At 46.2% G+C, this 16,882-nt stretch overlaps 1 protein-coding gene across 5 annotated transcripts; it reads left to right on the top strand.

The window, feature by feature from the left end:
* The first annotated feature begins 464 nt into the window (after nt 1–464).
* Nucleotides 465–8,200, top strand: S100a16 (S100 calcium binding protein A16). 5 transcript variants are annotated; one of them, XM_048358001.1, is made up of 3 exons: nt 465–635; nt 6,640–6,818; nt 7,405–8,200. In XM_048358001.1, exons 2-3 carry the CDS (start codon nt 6,666–6,668, stop codon nt 7,561–7,563), a joined length of 312 nt encoding a protein of 103 aa, XP_048213958.1. In that variant the 5' UTR covers nt 465–635; nt 6,640–6,665; the 3' UTR covers nt 7,564–8,200. The 5 variants fall into 5 exon arrangements, with proteins under 5 accessions (XP_048213958.1, XP_048213961.1, XP_048213960.1 ...); XM_048358004.1 differs by having other exon boundaries at nt 478–635; nt 6,658–6,818; XM_048358003.1 differs by lacking the exon at nt 465–635 and adding an exon at nt 844–1,017 and having other exon boundaries at nt 6,658–6,818.
* The last annotated feature ends 8,682 nt before the right edge of the window (nt 8,201–16,882 follow it).

The following is a 16,882-nucleotide window of genomic DNA, read 5'->3' on the forward strand; positions in this document are numbered from 1 at the left end:
TGAGAGAAAGGGGGTGACTGGGGGTTTGCCAGGGAGTCCTCCTCTGGGCATGAGGGGTCTTAGGGATGGTCTCAGGAGAGTTCAGGATAGCTGAACTAGAAAGACCAGAACTCTGGTTTCCTGTGTCTGCCAGCTATCAGATGTTCCTTCCGGAATCCCAATAGCAAGGAAGTTTCTGTGGCCAGCTAGGCTAGCCTGGAATGCTAACTGAACTTGTCTGTTAGGTGCCTCTGAAACTGGGCTCTCAGTGACCTAGGGAAGGACAGGTGGCAGCCCTTCCCTGCCTTTCTCCACCTTGTGGAGTTCTGCTTAGGTCCTGAGGAGTAAGAAGGGTGGGGTTCGGGGAGTGCCAGCTTCTACCACTCCCTCTGGGGTGGAGGTAGAGGGGTGTTAAAAAAGGTGTATATCCCTTTAACAAGGGCCCAACCCCAGGGCCAAGTCAAGAGGGAGCTCAGTCACTACCTCCCCACCGAGCCAGCTCAGCCAGGCAGGGCCGGGAGGGAGTGGGACAGATTCTGGGAGTGCAGCGGGGAGGAGTCCTGGCTGGGCTGAGCGGGGAGCTTGCTTGGCAGTGCCAGAGCCCAGGCCCTAGATCCCTGCTGGAGAGGCGGTGGACCGGTGGACCGAGAAGGCAGGTGAGCACCCCAGGCCCGGCCTGGGACACCGGTGGCTGCCCGAGGGACACTGTAGACTTGGGAGGCCAGTGAAGGGGACCTGGGGAGACGAGCCGCCCCAGGGAACAGCCAGGAAGGTTTTGGTAATTATTAACTTTCCCCAAAAGCCAGTTTGGGAGTGGGGAGTGCTGGTAACATTGGAGGCCCGGTTAGGCCTGGCGACGAGTCCATGGGGTAGCAAGACCCCCCTCCCCGGCCCAGCAGCTGACTGGGCTCGTCTCCAGGGGCTAAGACACTGGGGCAGATCAGGCCGGAACCTTGCCCACAGCTGTACAATCCCCTGAACAGAAAAGAAGAAAAGGGCAAGTGTATGTTAGTGGAGACCCGGCCTCATAGAACTCTGGTAATTGGGTCCTGGGAAAGGGTACCGATCCAAGAGGGCCCAGGGAGGGCCTCGGGCGCCTGAGAACCCCGGGAGGGAGGCTGGGGCAGAGGTGGCATCTCTTTTACCTTATGGGCAGGCCAGGCAGGTCCCGGATGCAGGCCTCCTCGTGCTCTGGGTGCTGGTTCTTTGGGAGGAACCTGGGTGGGGCCCTGGGGAGACCTGGGAGCTTCCCAGGAGAGGGAAAGGGAAAGGGGCTGAACCTCGAACCTGCAGCTTCTCCACCTCAGGACCCAGGCAGGTCCTGGCTTGACTTGCCATGCTTGGCAGAGCCAACTATACTATGGGTTCATTTTCCTGCCCAGTCCTGTTGAGGTGGGGGCAAGGTCAGGCATGGTGGTGAAGTGGGCTCAACCTTTTGTACCAACTTGTGAAGAGCTGTCAGTGTCAGAGAGGCCAGGGGCAGCCAAGTATAGGAGTGTGTGTGTGTGTGTGTGTGTGTGTGTGTGTGTGTGTGTGTGTGAACTTTACTTGTCTGGAAGAAATTAGAGGAGACTGAAATCAAAGTGGGTAGAAGGTAACTGGGTTACTCAAGTAGAAGGGATCAAGAATGACAGGATTTCTTGTCCTGTGTGGGTTTATCCCTGGTAGGGTATTTGGAAAAGAAGAGTGATCCCCTGATAGAAAGAAAGTCTACTCAGTTTTCCAATCACCCACCTACCAAATACTCTCAAATTTGGTTTAATGATGAGAAGAAATTTGAAGTAACTCATGAAAGAGGCTCATAGCTAATAGCCAGCAAAAATTTATTTAGCACAGGCAGTCAAAGTAGGGAGAAAGGAGAGGGTAAGAAAATCAAAGCTCAGAATGTGGTCTTCATCCCAGAGGTATTATGTACCATAAACGGGCTGAGATCTTTTAGTTTAAACCTGGTCACCTAGCAATTTTCCAATTATCTTGTTTTGATATTGTCACTCAGGCATGGAAACAATGGATCTAAATTAGCTTTGTAATCAAAGATCTTGAAAGGATCTTGAGATGTGGAACTATGTTCCTTGTGATTTATTTTTTCCGGTCTAGAGGCTTGAACTCAGGGCCTTGGCACTGTCCCTGAGCTCTTTTTGCTCAAAGCTAACTCTCTACCACTTGAGCTACAGCTCCATTTCTGGTTTTCTGGTGGTTGATAGGAGATGAGTCTCATGGACTTTCCTGCCAGGGCTAGCTTTGAACTGTGATCTTCAGATCTCAGCCTCCTGAGCAGCAGGCTTGAGCCACCAGTGTCCAGGTCCTTGTGATTCTTTTAAGATATTCTTGCTGGTCACAGATTTACAAAAACCAGAGACCTCCTATTCTTGGATCAGTTACTCATCTAGGGCCATTTTATTTTTGTTGGTCATGGGACTTGAACTCAGGGCCTAGGCACGGTCCCTGAGCCTTTCACTCAAAGCTAGAACTACCACTTTGAGCCACAGTGCCATTTCCAGTCTAGGGCCATTTTGTATCTCATTTAACATCTAAGAGATAAGAGAAAGTGATGGAAGGAATGCAGATCTGTTAGTTCTTGAAAAGCTAATTCAATTTCTTGCTGTTCTAGTAATTAAAATTTCTTTTTTTGTGTGCTAGTACTGGGGCTTGAACTCAGGAGTCTAGGCACTGTCTCTTGAAGATTTTTTTCACTCAAGGCTGGCATTCTACCACTCTGGCCACAGCACCACTTCTGGCTTTTTGGTGGTTAAATGTAGATGGAAGTCTCATGCACTTTCCTGGCCCAGCTGGCTTTGAACTTTGAAGACTGGACCTCAACATGTTGAATTGCTAGAATTACAAGCTTGAGCCACTAGTGCTGGGCTTGTTGTAGTGATTTTTCAGCATTCAGATCTTGGTTCTTTCTCAGATCTTGTGTGGAATGTTTTCTGATATCTGGTTACCATCCCCTAAGCTATCCTACCTCTGCTTCCTGAGGGAAGGAGATGCTGAGAATCTTGTGAGAATGGGGAGGGGAGAGATAGGGCACATCGTTGAACATGTAAGGGAATGAATGAGTGAATGGAATATGAATGGTGAATGAATGGGTGAATGAATTTGAGGTATGGGGAAGGGACCCAAAGAATGCCAAACTTAAGTGTGAAAGTGAGCTAGGCTCTGGAGAGGACATTGAGTAGGGGGGGACAGGAGTTCGAGACTATCCTAACACTTGGAAACAAAGTCTCAAGAAATGTGTGTGTGGTGGGAAGGGAAGGCGAACTTTAGAGGGTGTGGTAGACATTCTAGGCTCCAGACTAGGGATTTGGGGAGCGATTAACAGGCCCTTGGAGGAGGTGGGGCTTAGAATCTGGGGGTGGGAGGGTGGGGATATAGTGGCTGAGATCCAGGGGCATGGTGTCAGGGTAATTTGGGCTTTTGGAGAAGTCAGCAAGCTGGGCTGAGGTGGTGGGCGGAGGTGGGGGCAGGAGCCTCCTTGGTTGCTCAATGATGAATCAGCCAAGGAGAAGACAATGAAAACATTGGGGGAGGGGTGGGTGTCCCCAGGTGAGAGGCCCCTTTAGGGAAAGGCCCTTTGGTAGGCAAGTGGTTCCCCCCCATTGCCACTTTTTCTTTTCTTTCCTTTTTTTTTTTGGTGGTGGGGAGATTGTGCATATCTTTATGCCCTAGTCCCCATTCTCAGGCCATGACCTGCCAGTGGCTAAGTCAGTGAAGAAACCTGCCTGGGAAGGTACGGAAGGTACAGCACACCTGCCCTCCCCCTATGCCTGGAGGTCCTTAGGCCAGGCTGATGGGAGGATGGGCAGCTGCCCTAGCAGATGGCTGGGGCATGGGTGGGGCCAGTCTATTGGCCTCCAGGGTAGGGTGGAAGAAGGCGAATAATGACACCTGACTGGCCTACTCTGATAGCCTGCTCACAGAAAAAGCTTCAGAAAAGCTTTTGTCTAGATGGTTATCTCAGAGTTGTCCATTTTACTACCAGAAGAAGGTTGGGAGGAGGTAGATTTCCTGGGTGGAGGGCCTGGGAAAGAAAGTCCAAGGACTCCAAAGCTGTCTGTCAGGATCTTCCATCCAGCACTCCTGGAGCAGACAGCCAGGTCATCTTTTGGGGTCTCGTCTGTTTCTTGTCGGCTGCTGCCAGAGGCCAGGTAGGAGCTGGGCATCATACTAAGAAGGAGCAGAAGGAGAGACTCTTGGTGGGAGAAAGAAGACTTCAAGAAGGCAGGTGGAGGGAGAGATGGGCTTACCCTTGGGGAAAGAAACAGAGGCACAGCACCCAGACACCCATTTTTCCCTTTCCTTTTCCTTGACGACTACCCACAGGACTCCTCACCCAGACAACTAGTTTGGAATGGCAAGGGAATAGAAGGTTCTTCCAATTCTCTCCCTAATCCCAAGGCTTGTCTTGGATAGGGCTTGGCACCAATCCTTTCTGAAAGAAACGATTCTGGGTACAATTCCTACAGTTTCCAGGAGCATTAGGCATGGCCCTGGGCCACCCTTAGCCCACTCAAGGGTGACAAATTCTGGGTCGAAAAGTATCTTCCTCTGTGAATGTTCGAGAATCTGTACAAATACTTACAAAGGCATATATACCGAACCACAGAGTTATACACTTACCAAATCAAGAGTATGGAAAAAAAAATATGGTTTCCTGCAATCCTGGCACTGTATGTCATCCTTCCGGCCACAGACCAGAGTGGTCAGGCAGGCAGAGAGGGGCAGGATTTCCCACCAGTGATGCACCAGCCTTGACCCCTCTCCTTCTCAAGTCTCCTTCCTTCTTACATCCTGGCCTCTTTGCTTCTGGTCTCATTCTTTCTTTAGGAAAAAAAACCCCCACGAAACTCCATAAAAGAAAAAGCATGCCAAAGTGGTCAGGTACATTGGGCACCTGGCATCAGGGCTAGGAGGAGGTGGAATAAGTAGAGAAGGTCTCCTTTTGAGCAAGGCACTGAGCCGGGGGTATTACAGAGATGAAAAGGAGGGTGGATGCACAGTCAGGATTTTAAAAAATTGTCCCCAAGTCTGTGAATCCTGCTGTCCGTTTCAGAATACAAAGTAGCTGTATGTAAGAAACACTGTATTTGCCTCGAGGAATGAGATCCTAGCCAGAAAGAAACAGTGACCCAACCAGTTAGTGATCAAATGAGTTACTGACCTCAGCCAGTATTGGTGTGGTGAGGGCAGACATATTTGTGGAAGTCCAGTCAGAACGGAACCTTGGAGTACGCCGTGGGCAGGAGTCAAAGCAGGCATCTCCAGGAAGGCATGGTTTGGGCGGGGCCAGAGCAATGGGCAGGCTGGGTGGAGAGAGTACTGGGAGGCTGGCATAGGGGTAGGAAAGGCTACATGAGAGATCAGAATGCAGGTGGGAGGGACGGAAGGTTGTGGTGGGGCCTGTGTTGTGGCCTGGTCCACCTCCTCTTGCTTTGGGACCTTCTGGGTAAGGGTTGGCTGGAGCTCATTCTTGGGCTTCAGGGTGGGAGGGCAGTCTGTTTTGCTGGGGTAGACCTGGTGGGGAGGGCTTCTGGGCATGGGCGGCGACAAATAGACTAGATCCGCCTGCTCCCCTCATATCCTGTTATTCAGAGGCTGTATCCGCTTGGAATGTGAGTGCCTTTTGTCCTGGGGTGAGGGGGTGACGCTTGTGGCCTCTGCCAAGCAGCTGCTGTGTCCAGGGTCAGTCTCCAGCTGGTGCAGAGTGAGGGCCTGGCTCCTCCTTAGGGTAATGAAATAGGGGTGTCTTTGGGTCCTGCTATATGTTTAGGGGTGGGGACCAGGGACAGGAGAGGCCATCAGGGTGTGATGCAGAACTGGGAGAGCTACACCAAATGTAATTCGATGGATTAAGATGTCCTGTCTTGAAGAGGTGCCACGGTGGCCTGAATCTCTGAATTCACTGCCTTGGAGCCTGCAGAAGGAGTTGGGGTAGGCCTAGGTCCTTACTTCCTACTTTGTTGCTTGGTGTGCTCATGCCTGTGTGTGTGTGTGTGTGTGTGTGTGTGTGTGTGTGTGTGTGTGTGTATAGAAGACAAAAATCGCTGCCCCCATCAGCCTTGACTTTTTCTAGGAATTCGTAGCCGTGCTTTCCCCAGGGTAGGGACCTTGGATGGCTTGGAGGGCTGGAAAGTTGGGCAGTTTCCCTCCTCTGCTCCCTATGGGAGTCTGTTGCTCAAGCCTGGGCTCTGACAGGGGTGCCTGGGGCAAGGAAAGGGCCTGGGGAACCTGTCCAGGCAGTTGGGCTGGGGAGCACTTGAATTAGAGGAGTCATGTAGCTCTCATTCCAGGCCTCCCCTTCTACCCGCACACCTGCTGTGCTCCCATCCTCCATCCTCTCCTCTTCTCCAGTGGATAAGCAACCAGGTACCAGTGGCTCACACCTGTAATCTTAGCTCCTCAAGAGGCAGAGACCTGAGGATTATGGTTTGAAGCCAGCCTGGGCAGACTCTTATCTCCAATGGATCACCAAAAAAGCTGGGAGTAGAGGTGTGAGTGAAAAGGCTAGGGTACAGTGCCCAGGTCTTGAGTTGAAACCCCCAAGCCAGCATCAAAACCAAAACCAAAACCAAACAAACAAACAAAAAGGATAACCAGTGGGGGAGTGGAAACGTGGGGGGCTGATGGTATCTCTTCATCTCCCCTCCTCGGGGTACCCAGGTCCTGTGAGGAGCCGAGGCAGTGAGATGGCTGACTGCTACACTGATCTGGAGAAGGCGGTGGTCGTCCTGGTAGAAAACTTCTACAAATATGTGTCTAAGCACAGCCTGGTCAAGAACAAGATCAACAAGAGGAGCTTCCGAAAGATGCTCCAGACGGAGTTGAACCACATGCTAACGGTGAGGCTCCCCACAGGCAGCCTCTCCCCATTCTGCCCCACAGAGGCCTAAGCGCTTTCAGTTACTCTCCCCTGAGCCTCTCTGCATCCTTCCCTGGGCCTGTGTCTTCTGCACATGCCCAGGTCTAGCTAGTGAAGAGGCTGCCAGGCCAGATGCTGGTACTGTCTGAGGTCTTTTCTTAGGGCCTCTCTCCCTCCCTCCTTCCCTCCCTCCCTCCCTCCCTCTTTCCCTCCCTCCCTCTGTCCTTTCCTACCTTCCTTCCTTTGTGCTGGTACTGGGGCTTGAACTCAGGGCTTGGACACTAACCTTTGTTGTTGTTGTTGTTGTTGTTGTTGTTTTTTTTGCACAAGGCCGGTACTCTCTCTTGAGCCACAGCTCCACTTGCAGCCTTTTTTGGTGGTTACTTGGACATAAGAATGTCCCTGAATCTTCCTGTCTCCGCTGGCTTTGAAATGAGATCCTCAGATCTCAGCCTGAGTAGCTAAGATTATAGGCATGAGCTACCAGTGCCTGGCCTTGGGGCTTTCAGAGGCTGTCACTCTCATCATGGCTGACCCCTGCCCCCCCACCCCCCATTCTTCTGCAGGACACGGGGAACCGAAAAGCTGCAGACAAGCTCATCCAGAACCTAGATGCCAACCACGATGGGTGGATCAGCTTTGATGAGTACTGGACCTTGATAGGTGGCATCACCAGCCCCATCGCCAACCTCATCCGCCAACAAGAGCAGCAGGGAAGCTGCTAGAGGCCCTACCCAATACCCTTCCAGGTCCTGACCCGCGTCCCAGCCCTAGTGCTCATCTCAGGCTCCCCCTCAGCCTCTTCTGCCCTCTCAGCCCCTTTCTTTCCTTCTCCCTCCAGCCCTGCTCCTGCTCCTTGCTGAATAGCTGAGGGAAGATGTTAGGGTCCCCTTGTGAGTGTCTCAGTTTGGAGGCCTGCTTCCCTGAGGGCCTCAGTCCCTGGAGCCAATATGCCCTAGGAGCCTCTCTATGAGATTTCAATGCTGTTTGGGGACCCTAAGAGTTCTCTCACTTCTTCAATCCATTTACCCGAATAACGCCCCATGTTCCTGTCTGATGCCTGCCTGACTCTGGGTCTGTCCTGACCTTCGGAGGTCAGTTTGCTGCTTGAGGTCTCCTGACAGCAGCAGTGACAGCAGCTTCCTCTCCCCTTCCTTCAGTTCAAGCCCCTCAGCTGGATGGAAAAGCACTCTGGAGCTTCTCTTCTAGCTGTCTCACTCTGGGAATGAATAAGCTGAGCTTTGCTGAGCCTCCTTCCTCAGCTCGGCCACTGAAATAATGGCAATAAAGGCTGGATTTGGAATTTGTACCCCTTTCACCTTGTCCCTTTATGATGCTCATTAAACCCATCACACACCTTGGAAACTTCTCCTGCTTTGGTGGTCTTTGACTTGGACCCCTGAGGCCCTGAGGAATCTTCCAGGGAAATCAGCCTGAAGGACAGAACAAGAAAGGAGCTGGCTTCCATGATTCTAGCATGATTCTATTGGCCTTAGCCAGCAGCTCTCCATCTCTCTCCCTCTCTGGCCCTCTCCCTATCTATCCTTCCCTCTCTCCCTCCCTCTCTCCTGCTCCATGGAGAACTAGAGGCCATATATCACTGTCTTCCTGACCTCAGACTCAGACTCACTCATATGCAACTTCCAGGTCTCACCGAGCCCTCTCTGCAACTCCACAAGAGTGGCCATGAGTCTTTCTCAAGCCATGAATCCCTATGGAGAGTTCTCAGTGCACACACATGCTGTGGAATGTAGGGGTGCATGAGAGGAGGTGTGGCAGGCTGGAGAGGGAAAGGGAAACATAGCTTGGAGCTTGCTGGCGGGGACAGTGCCAATGGCTCCATTTCAGAGCTTTTAAATGGGAGCAGACACTCTAGGGCTTAAGATTTCCCAAGGCAAGTACAGGCAGAGAGCTTTATAGGAACCCACTTATAGATGTTCAACTTCCTAAAACTGGCTGTCTTTCAAGGTGTCCTTCTGGCTTCCTTTCCCACCTCCACATTGCGTTAACCATTTCTCACTTGAAAACAAAAGACATATGACCTTTACCTGTGTCAGGTACTATGATGCTGCTCAAGTGGTAAAGAATCTGTTCACGTGTGTGTGTGCGCGTGCTCTATCCATCTATCTATCTCTTATCTCTATCATTTATCTGTCCATATTTTTCTTTGTTTTGAACTTAGAGCCTCTGGATTGGTTGCTCTACCACTAGAGTCATATCTGTTACCTATCATGGCAAAAAAAAAAAAGCACCACATTGACTATCGTATTTTATTTCATTTATTTTTTTATGAGTAGATGAGTATTTTTATTGTGTCTGTTCTATAAAAAGAGTTGTGTAATGTGGAATGAGTAGGTCTTTGATGATTTTGTGGCCAATGCTTTTTTTTTTTTTTTGGCCAGTCCTGGGGCTTGGACTCTGGGCCTGAGCACTGTCCCTGGCTTCTTTTTGCTCAAGGCTAGCACTCTGCCACTTGAGCCACAGTGCCACTTCTGGCCATTTTCTGTATATGTGGTGCTGGGGAATCGAACCCAGGGCCTCATGTATATGAGGCAGGCACTCTTGCCACTAGGCCATATCCCCAGCCCGCTTTTTTTTTTTTTGGCCAGTCCTGGGCCTTGGACTCAGGGCCTGAGCACTGTCCCTGGCTTCTAGCACTCTTGCCACTAGGCCATACCCCCAGCCCTTGGCCAATGCTTTTTTAAAAAATGAGCATATATTAGCAATGCAAAGGTGAGATTACATTGTACCATCCCATGCATGTATACAATGAACTCTAATGTGTTAAAGTGTATATTACTATATTATTAACTGTATGCACATAGTTTTTGTTTTTATTTTAAAAGATAAAAGGTCTTTATTTGTTGCCCAAGCTGGCTGCAGACTTCTGGTCTCAAGGAATCTCCCTGAATTGGGATCTGCCTCCCAGTTAGCTGGGAACTACAGGTGTGAACCACAACTTCCACATTATTGCACAACAGATCTCTAGAACATTTTTATTTTGCATGATTATAACTTTATACTCATAGAACTACAGCTCTACTCATCTCTCTCTCCTTTAAAATTTTTTTTTCTCTTTCAATTTTATTTTTTTCATTTATTTTTTGCTTATGTGGTGCTGAGGAATTGAACCCAGGGCTTCATGCATGCTAGGCAAGCACTCTACCACTAAGCCACTCTACCACCCTCCTTTCCTTTTTAAAAAAGTAGTTTATTGGAGATAAGAGTCTCATGGACTTTCCTGCCTGAGCTGGCTTTGAACCATGATTCTCCTAAGTAGCTAGGATTATAGGTGTTAGCTATTGGCGTCCAGCTTCTACTTTCTGTTTCCATGAGTTTAGTTACTTTCGGTATATCTTATAAATTGAATCATGTAGCACATTTCTTTTGTGGTTGGTTTAGTTCACTTGGCATAATGTCTCATAGAGTTACCAGTATGCCAGATTAGACAAGACTTCCTTCCATTTTATGTGTATGCCATGTTTTCTTTATTCATTTATCTGCTGATGAACATTTAGGTTGCTTTTATTTCTTGGCTATTGTAAATAAACATGGGTGTGCAATGGCCTCCTCAAGACCTTGTTTTCTTCAGTTCTTTCTGATGTATGCTCAGAAGTAGAATGGCAAGGCCATACAGTAGATCTGTTCTTAAGTTTTTGAGAAATCTCCACACTATTCCACAGCAGTTTGCCTCATTTTACAATCCCACCAACAAAGTATAAGCATTCGATTTCTCCACATCTTCACCTATACTTGTTATATTCTGTTTATTTGTTAATAGTGGCCATCCTAGGGCATGATATCTCATTGTGGTTTACATGACTTTTAAGTGACACACAAATAATTGTATACATATTCATGGAGTACAATGTAACATTTTAACAATATACAATAATCAAATCAGGATGATTAGCATATTTCTCACTTCAAACATGTATCATTTTTTGTGTTGGGAACATTCAAAGTCCATTTTGAAATATACAATAATTGCTATGAATGAATTATAGTCACTCTGTTGTGTTTTGGAACATTAGAACTTGATCTTCCTGATTGCATTTTTGTATTTAACTAGCCCTTTATCCTGCCCATATCCATATATTATACATTTTTAAAATGGTATGGAGTTTGAACTCAGTGTTGGGAGCTTGCTAGGCAAGCTTAAGAAAAACTGTGAGAGTAGACATACTTGTCTTCTTTCTGATCTTAGAGGAATACTTCCAGTATTTTTGCTGTTAGATGTGGTGTTAGTTATGAGTTTTTCACATATCACTTGAATACTTTTCCTCTATTTCTAATTGCCTTTGATGTTTTTTATCATGAAAGGTGTTGAATATTATCAAGTGCTTTTTTGGATCAATTGAGATGATCATGTGGCTTTTTTTGGTCCTATTTTCTATTTATATGATACATTTATCCATTTCTGTATGGTTTATAGTTTTAATCTGCTGTTGAATATAATTTGCTAGTATCTTGTTGATGTGATGATGTGTGTGTGTGTGTGTCAGAGAGAGAGAGAGAGAGAGAGAGAGAGTTCTGAGTCTTGAACTCAGAGCCTGGGTACTGTCCCTGAGCTTTTTTTGCTCAAGGATAGTGCTCTATTACTTGAGCCACAGCTCCCTTTATGGCTTTTTGGTAGTTAATTGGAGATAAGAGTCTCATGGACTTTCTTGCCCATGCTGTCTCCAAATCATGATCTTAGATCTCGCCTTCTTGAGTAGTTGGGATTATAGGCATGAGCCACTGGTGCTAACTTGTTGATGATTTTTTCATTAATATTTATCAGGGATTTTAGTCTGTAGTCTTCTTATAGTATATCTAAACTTTTTTTGTGTGTCAGTCCTGGTCCTTGAACTCAGGGCCTGAGCACTGTCCTTGGCTTCTTTTTGCTCAAGGCTAGCACTCTACCACTTGAGCCACAGTGCTACTTCTGGCTTTTTCTATATATGTGGTGCTGAGAAATCGAACCCAGGGATTCATGTATCCAAGGCAAGCACTCTTGCCACTAGGCCATATTCCCAGCCCCATATCTAAACTTTTGTACTAGAGTAATGATAGCCACATAAAATAAGTTTAGAAATGGTCCTTCCTCTTCAGTTTTTTGGATGAGTTTGTGAAAGATTAGTATTAATTTTTCTTTTAAGTGTTAGATAACATTCTCCAGTAATGTCATCTGGTTCTGAACTTTTCTTTGTTGGGAGGTTTCATCCAGGCTCAGCATTTTATTAGGCATAACTTCAGATTTTTTTTTTCTTAAAACGAAGTTTTACTATGTATCCCAGGCTGACTTGGAATTTACAATTCTCTGACACAGTCTCCCAACTGCTGTGATTATAAGCATATTTTACCACTTCTGTCTTCTTTTCAGATTGTCTCTTTCTTCATGATTCTGTTTAGGGAGGTTGTATGTCCAGGAATTTGTCCATTTCTTGTATGTTATCAAACATATTGCTATGTAGTTACACACAATAGTGTCTTATAATCATCTTTATTTTTGTGGCATCCTTTGTAATGCTTCTCTTTCTTGATTTTAGCTGTTTGAAACCTTTCTAGTTGATCTAGCTAAGTGCTTGTCATTTTTGCTGACTTTTTACAAAAACCAACATTTTGTTTTGTCATTTTTTTCATATTGTTTTTGTTACCTTTCATATAGTTTTCATTCTTTTTTTTTTTTTGACAGTCCTGGGGCTTGGACTCAGGGCCTGAGCACTGTCCCTGGCTTCTTTTTGCTCAAGGCTAGCACTCTGCCACTTGAACCACAGCGCCACTTCTGGCCATTTTCTATATATGTGGTGCTGGGGAATTGAACCCAGGGCTTCATGTATACGAGGCAAGTGCTCTTGTCACTAGGCCATATCCCCAGCCCAGTTTCCATTCTTTAGCTAAGTTTAGAATTAGTCTATTCTTTTTGTTTCTTGAGGTATAAAGTTAGATTGTTAGAGATCTTTATTTCATATGAAATGTGATGTTTATCCCCACAAACCCCACTGTTTATAATATTTTTGCTGAGTATCATAAGCTCTGGTGTGCTGTGTCTTTGTTTTCATTTTCTCAAGATATTTCTTAATTTATCTTGTGATAAATTACACAAGATAAAATACACAAGAGTGTATTGCCCAATGTCCACATATTTGTGAATTTTCCAGTTTCTGTTGTAGATTTCTAGCTTCATTCCATTGTGGTCAGAGAAGATACTTTGTCTGACTTCAGTCATCTCACATGCTTTAAGATTTGTTACATTAATTAACATGTAATCTCTCCGTGTTTGAGAACATTTGAGAAGAATGTGCATCTTACCACTGTTGGATAGTGTTGTATGGTTTGAACATGCTCTGAATTCCCCCAGGATCTTTGCTGACTATAGGCTTGGTCCTACAGTAGTAGTGTTGGGAGGTGGGGCTTAGTGAGATATACTTAGGTTTCTGGGAGCATGAGGAATTTCTCTTATGAATCATTTGATCATTCTCAGAAAAGGAATGTTATAAAAGGAGCTGGTTTAGCCCTACCTATGCTTTCTCTTTCTGTCTGAGAGTGATTGAAACTCCTATGTAAGCTCCCAAACAACATGCCTCTGTCTGCAGTCCTCATCAGATGCCAACTAATGAGGTCTCTCCATCTAGTCTTGAACTTTGGACCTCTAAAATGGTGAGCTAAATAAACCTTTCCTACTTACAAAGTTAGTTGCTGCAGGTAGTTCATTATGGTTACAAAATACCGACTAATAAATGTTTATCAGCTCTAATTGGTCTGTAGTGTTCAATTCTTCTGCGTACTTACTGTTCTTCTGGCTAGTTGTATATATATACTTAAAATGGATGTTATTTAGATTTCACCAAACCCAGTTAAAACACATTGAATAGTTCCATTTGAAAATGTTATAATGTCTAAAACACTTTAGAAAGTATACCCTTTGTAATCATTTAAAGATGATAGAAGGTCTTAGCTGTCAACTTAAAAATGTACAATGTAGAAACAATTTAAAAATCCTTCCAAGAGCCTAGAAACAAGAGCTGTAAGGTTAGGCTTTAGAGAAAAGAGAGTTACTGCAATGTGAGTGCTGCTAAAGAATGCTTCCTGGAGAAAGAATGAGCTGAGCTGAATCAGAAAGCAGAGGAGGAACAGGCCTGGTGACCGCAGGGAAGAAAAGAAGCAAATAACTTGGATGCTAGAGCAGGAACGATGTGATGATGGGAGGTGTCAGGCCTCAGAGTGGTAGAGAAGGTGGATCCTTGTCCTTAGGTTTTTTTTTGCCAGTCCTGGGGCTTGAACTCAGGGTCTGAGCACTGTCCCTGGCTTCTTTTTGCTCAAGGCTAGCACTCTACCACTTGAGCCACAGTGCCATTTCCAGCTTTTTCTGAGCTGAGGAATTGAACCCAGGGCTTCATGCATGCAAGGCTAGCTCTCTACTGCTAAGCCACAATCCCACCCCACCTTAGTTTTTCTTTTACTCTAACAATATGCTTGTAATATTCAATTTATGAAGATGAAAGGGTTTTTTTTTTTTTTTTGCTCACACTTTTGGCAGTTTCAGTGTATGGTCAGTAGGCTCCATTGTTTGGGTAGGGAATGTGCAGAGGAGCACAGCAGCTCAATTCATGGCTGTAACACAAAGAAGAGAAAGAGAAAGGGGTTAGGGTCTCACAATCCCTTCTGAGGGCATGTCCACAATGATCTAAAACCTCCCAAGAGGCCCGATCTCTTAGTGTTTCTACCACCTCCCAACAGAGCCAAATGGGGGAACCAAACCTTTAACATAGGTCCTTGGGGGGAACATACCAGATCTAAACCATGGCAATCTTCAAATCCCTAGGTGTTTCCAGTCTCAAGGAAAATCTCAGCAGCAATTCCAGATAGAGCTGCTCTTCTTGTCCCTCTCTCTCAATACTCAGCTTCTCCGTGATTTTCCAGCCTTCCACACAGTGCTTCTCCCCTCTCACCCCACTCTCATATTTCCTTCCAAAGGAAGAAGGAAATGGTGTGTGTGTGTGTGTGTGTGTGTGTGTGTGTGTGTGTGTGTGTTAGGAGATATCATCTGCTAGGTGGCAGAGGACCTTCCCTGAGGATGCTGAGCTTCTGTGGAGGTCAGAAAACTTGAATGGCGGCCAGAGAGATCCCAGAGGAGCAAAAGCAGCTGCTATGGGGTGGGGGGATCAAGACTCAGCTTAAAGTATCTCAGGAAAGTGAGGGAGAAAAGGGGGAAGAGGGGGTGGTGACCAGAGAGCCTGAGCTGAGCAAGGGAGATGGAACCGGCAGCAGTTCTCTGTGACCCTGAGCCCTAGGAACTCAATCTGGCCTGCCTGGCCCAGGGTTCAAACCCTGTGATTAAGGTTTGTGTGTGCGTGCCCAGAAAGTTGTGCCTGTCAAATCCATCAGCAGCTGGACTTGTTACTCTTTAGGGTGAGAACCTGGCTTATTGTGACACACAAGAGTAGACACTCTCAAACTACTTGTGTTCAGCTTTTGTATTTATCCATTATTTGGTGTTTCTTCTTGTAAATGCTAGGCTTCTCCCCCACCCTTTGCCTCTGTTGACTTGTAGCTTGTTTAGTCACTAAAATACATTAAAAAATGAAGATATTGGGTGCTGATGGCTTACACCTGTAATCCTATCTACTCTGGAGGCTGAGATCTAGGATCATGGTTCAGGATCCAGCCCAACCAGAAAAGTCTGTGAGACTCTTATCTCCAATTAGCCCCCCAAAAGGCCAAAAGTGGAGCTGTGGATCAAGTGGTAGAGCACTAGCCTTGAGCACAAAAACTCAGGAATAGTACCCAGGTCCTGAGTTTAAGCCCCAGCACAGGCATAGAAAGAAAGAAAGAAAGAAAGGAAGAAAGAAAGAAAGAAAGGAAGAAGGAAAGAAAGAAAGGAAGAGTGAGGGAGGTAGAGAAAGAAAGGGAAAGAAAAAAGAAAGAAGGAAAAAGAAAAATAGAAGGAAACGAGAAAGAAAGAGAAGGAAAGAAAAATGAAAAAGGAAAGGAGGAAAGAAGGAAACAAAGAAAGAAGGAAAGGAAGGAAGGAAGGAAGGAAGGAAGAAAGGAAGGGGAGAGAAGAAGGGATGAGGGAATTTTTGGACTGGTATATAGGTGGGCAATGGGGGACGTGGGACAGCAGTGAATTGATAGGTTCCAGGAATCGAATGTGTAACATCTCAGGCTGCATACAGCCTCTGTCCTTGCTCTTAGACGGGTTGAAAGTGCACAGCTATTTCATCCCTGAGTAGTTACTACTACAATGGTTTAACAACTGACACCATCTAGAAAGCTTTGGAAACAAAACACTCAGTCCTAGTCTGATGTTACAACTCCTTTATTTTTATTACTTCAAAAGGAGGAATTTTAATACAAAATGGGATACTTTTGTTTTCCCATTTGGATTCCAGAGCCAGGCGCTGGTGACTCAGGCCTGTAATCCTAGCTGCTCAGGAGGCTGAGATTTGAGGATTAAGGTTCAAAAGCCAGCTTAGGCAAGAAAGACTGTGAGACTCTTATCTCCAATAAACTACATTTTTTTTTTAAAGGTGGAAGTGGAACTGTGGCCCAAGTGGTAGAGCACTAGCCTTGAGCAAGAAAGGCTCAGAGACAGTGCCTAGTTCCTGAGTTAAGGGCCAAGGACACACACACTCTCTCTCTAACACACACACACACACACACACACACACACACACACACACACACACACACCCCTAAAAAGAACAACAAACTAGAAAAAACAACAGCAACAATAGAAACAAAACTAGGCAATTATTTCTGTGGTCCAATATTAAAAGTTTTAAAGAACACTTTTTGTTTCCAAGGCTTATTTGTTTCTCTTCACAAGCCCATGAGACAGACATCAATGCCCATAATTCTCTGAAGAAACCAAGACTCAAATATGTAATATGACTTACCTGAGGGCACACTGCTGGTGGCCAGGAGACTGGCAGCTCAGGTCCTTCCTCCTCCTTCCTCTGTGTGTGTGTGTGTGTGTGTGTGTGTGTGTGTGTGTGTGTGTGTGTGTGTGTGTACTGGGGTTTGAACTCAGTGCCTTAAACTTTTGCTTGGCTTTTT

Source organism: Perognathus longimembris, chromosome 11, assembly GCF_023159225.1.
Source record: "Perognathus longimembris pacificus isolate PPM17 chromosome 11, ASM2315922v1, whole genome shotgun sequence".
NCBI lineage: Eukaryota > Metazoa > Chordata > Mammalia > Rodentia > Heteromyidae > Perognathus > Perognathus longimembris.

What these genes read in the sequence shown, in the direction of transcription:
- S100a16 (XM_048358001.1), top strand. Translation starts at nt 6,666, where the DNA reads ATGGCTGACTGCTACACTGATCTGGAGAAGGCGGTGGTCGTCCTGGTA. An exon ending in AGTTGAACCACATGCTAACG is followed by an intron (nt 6,819 to 7,404) that starts GTGAGGCTCCCC and finishes ATTCTTCTGCAG; the next exon opens with GACACGGGGAACCGAAAAGC.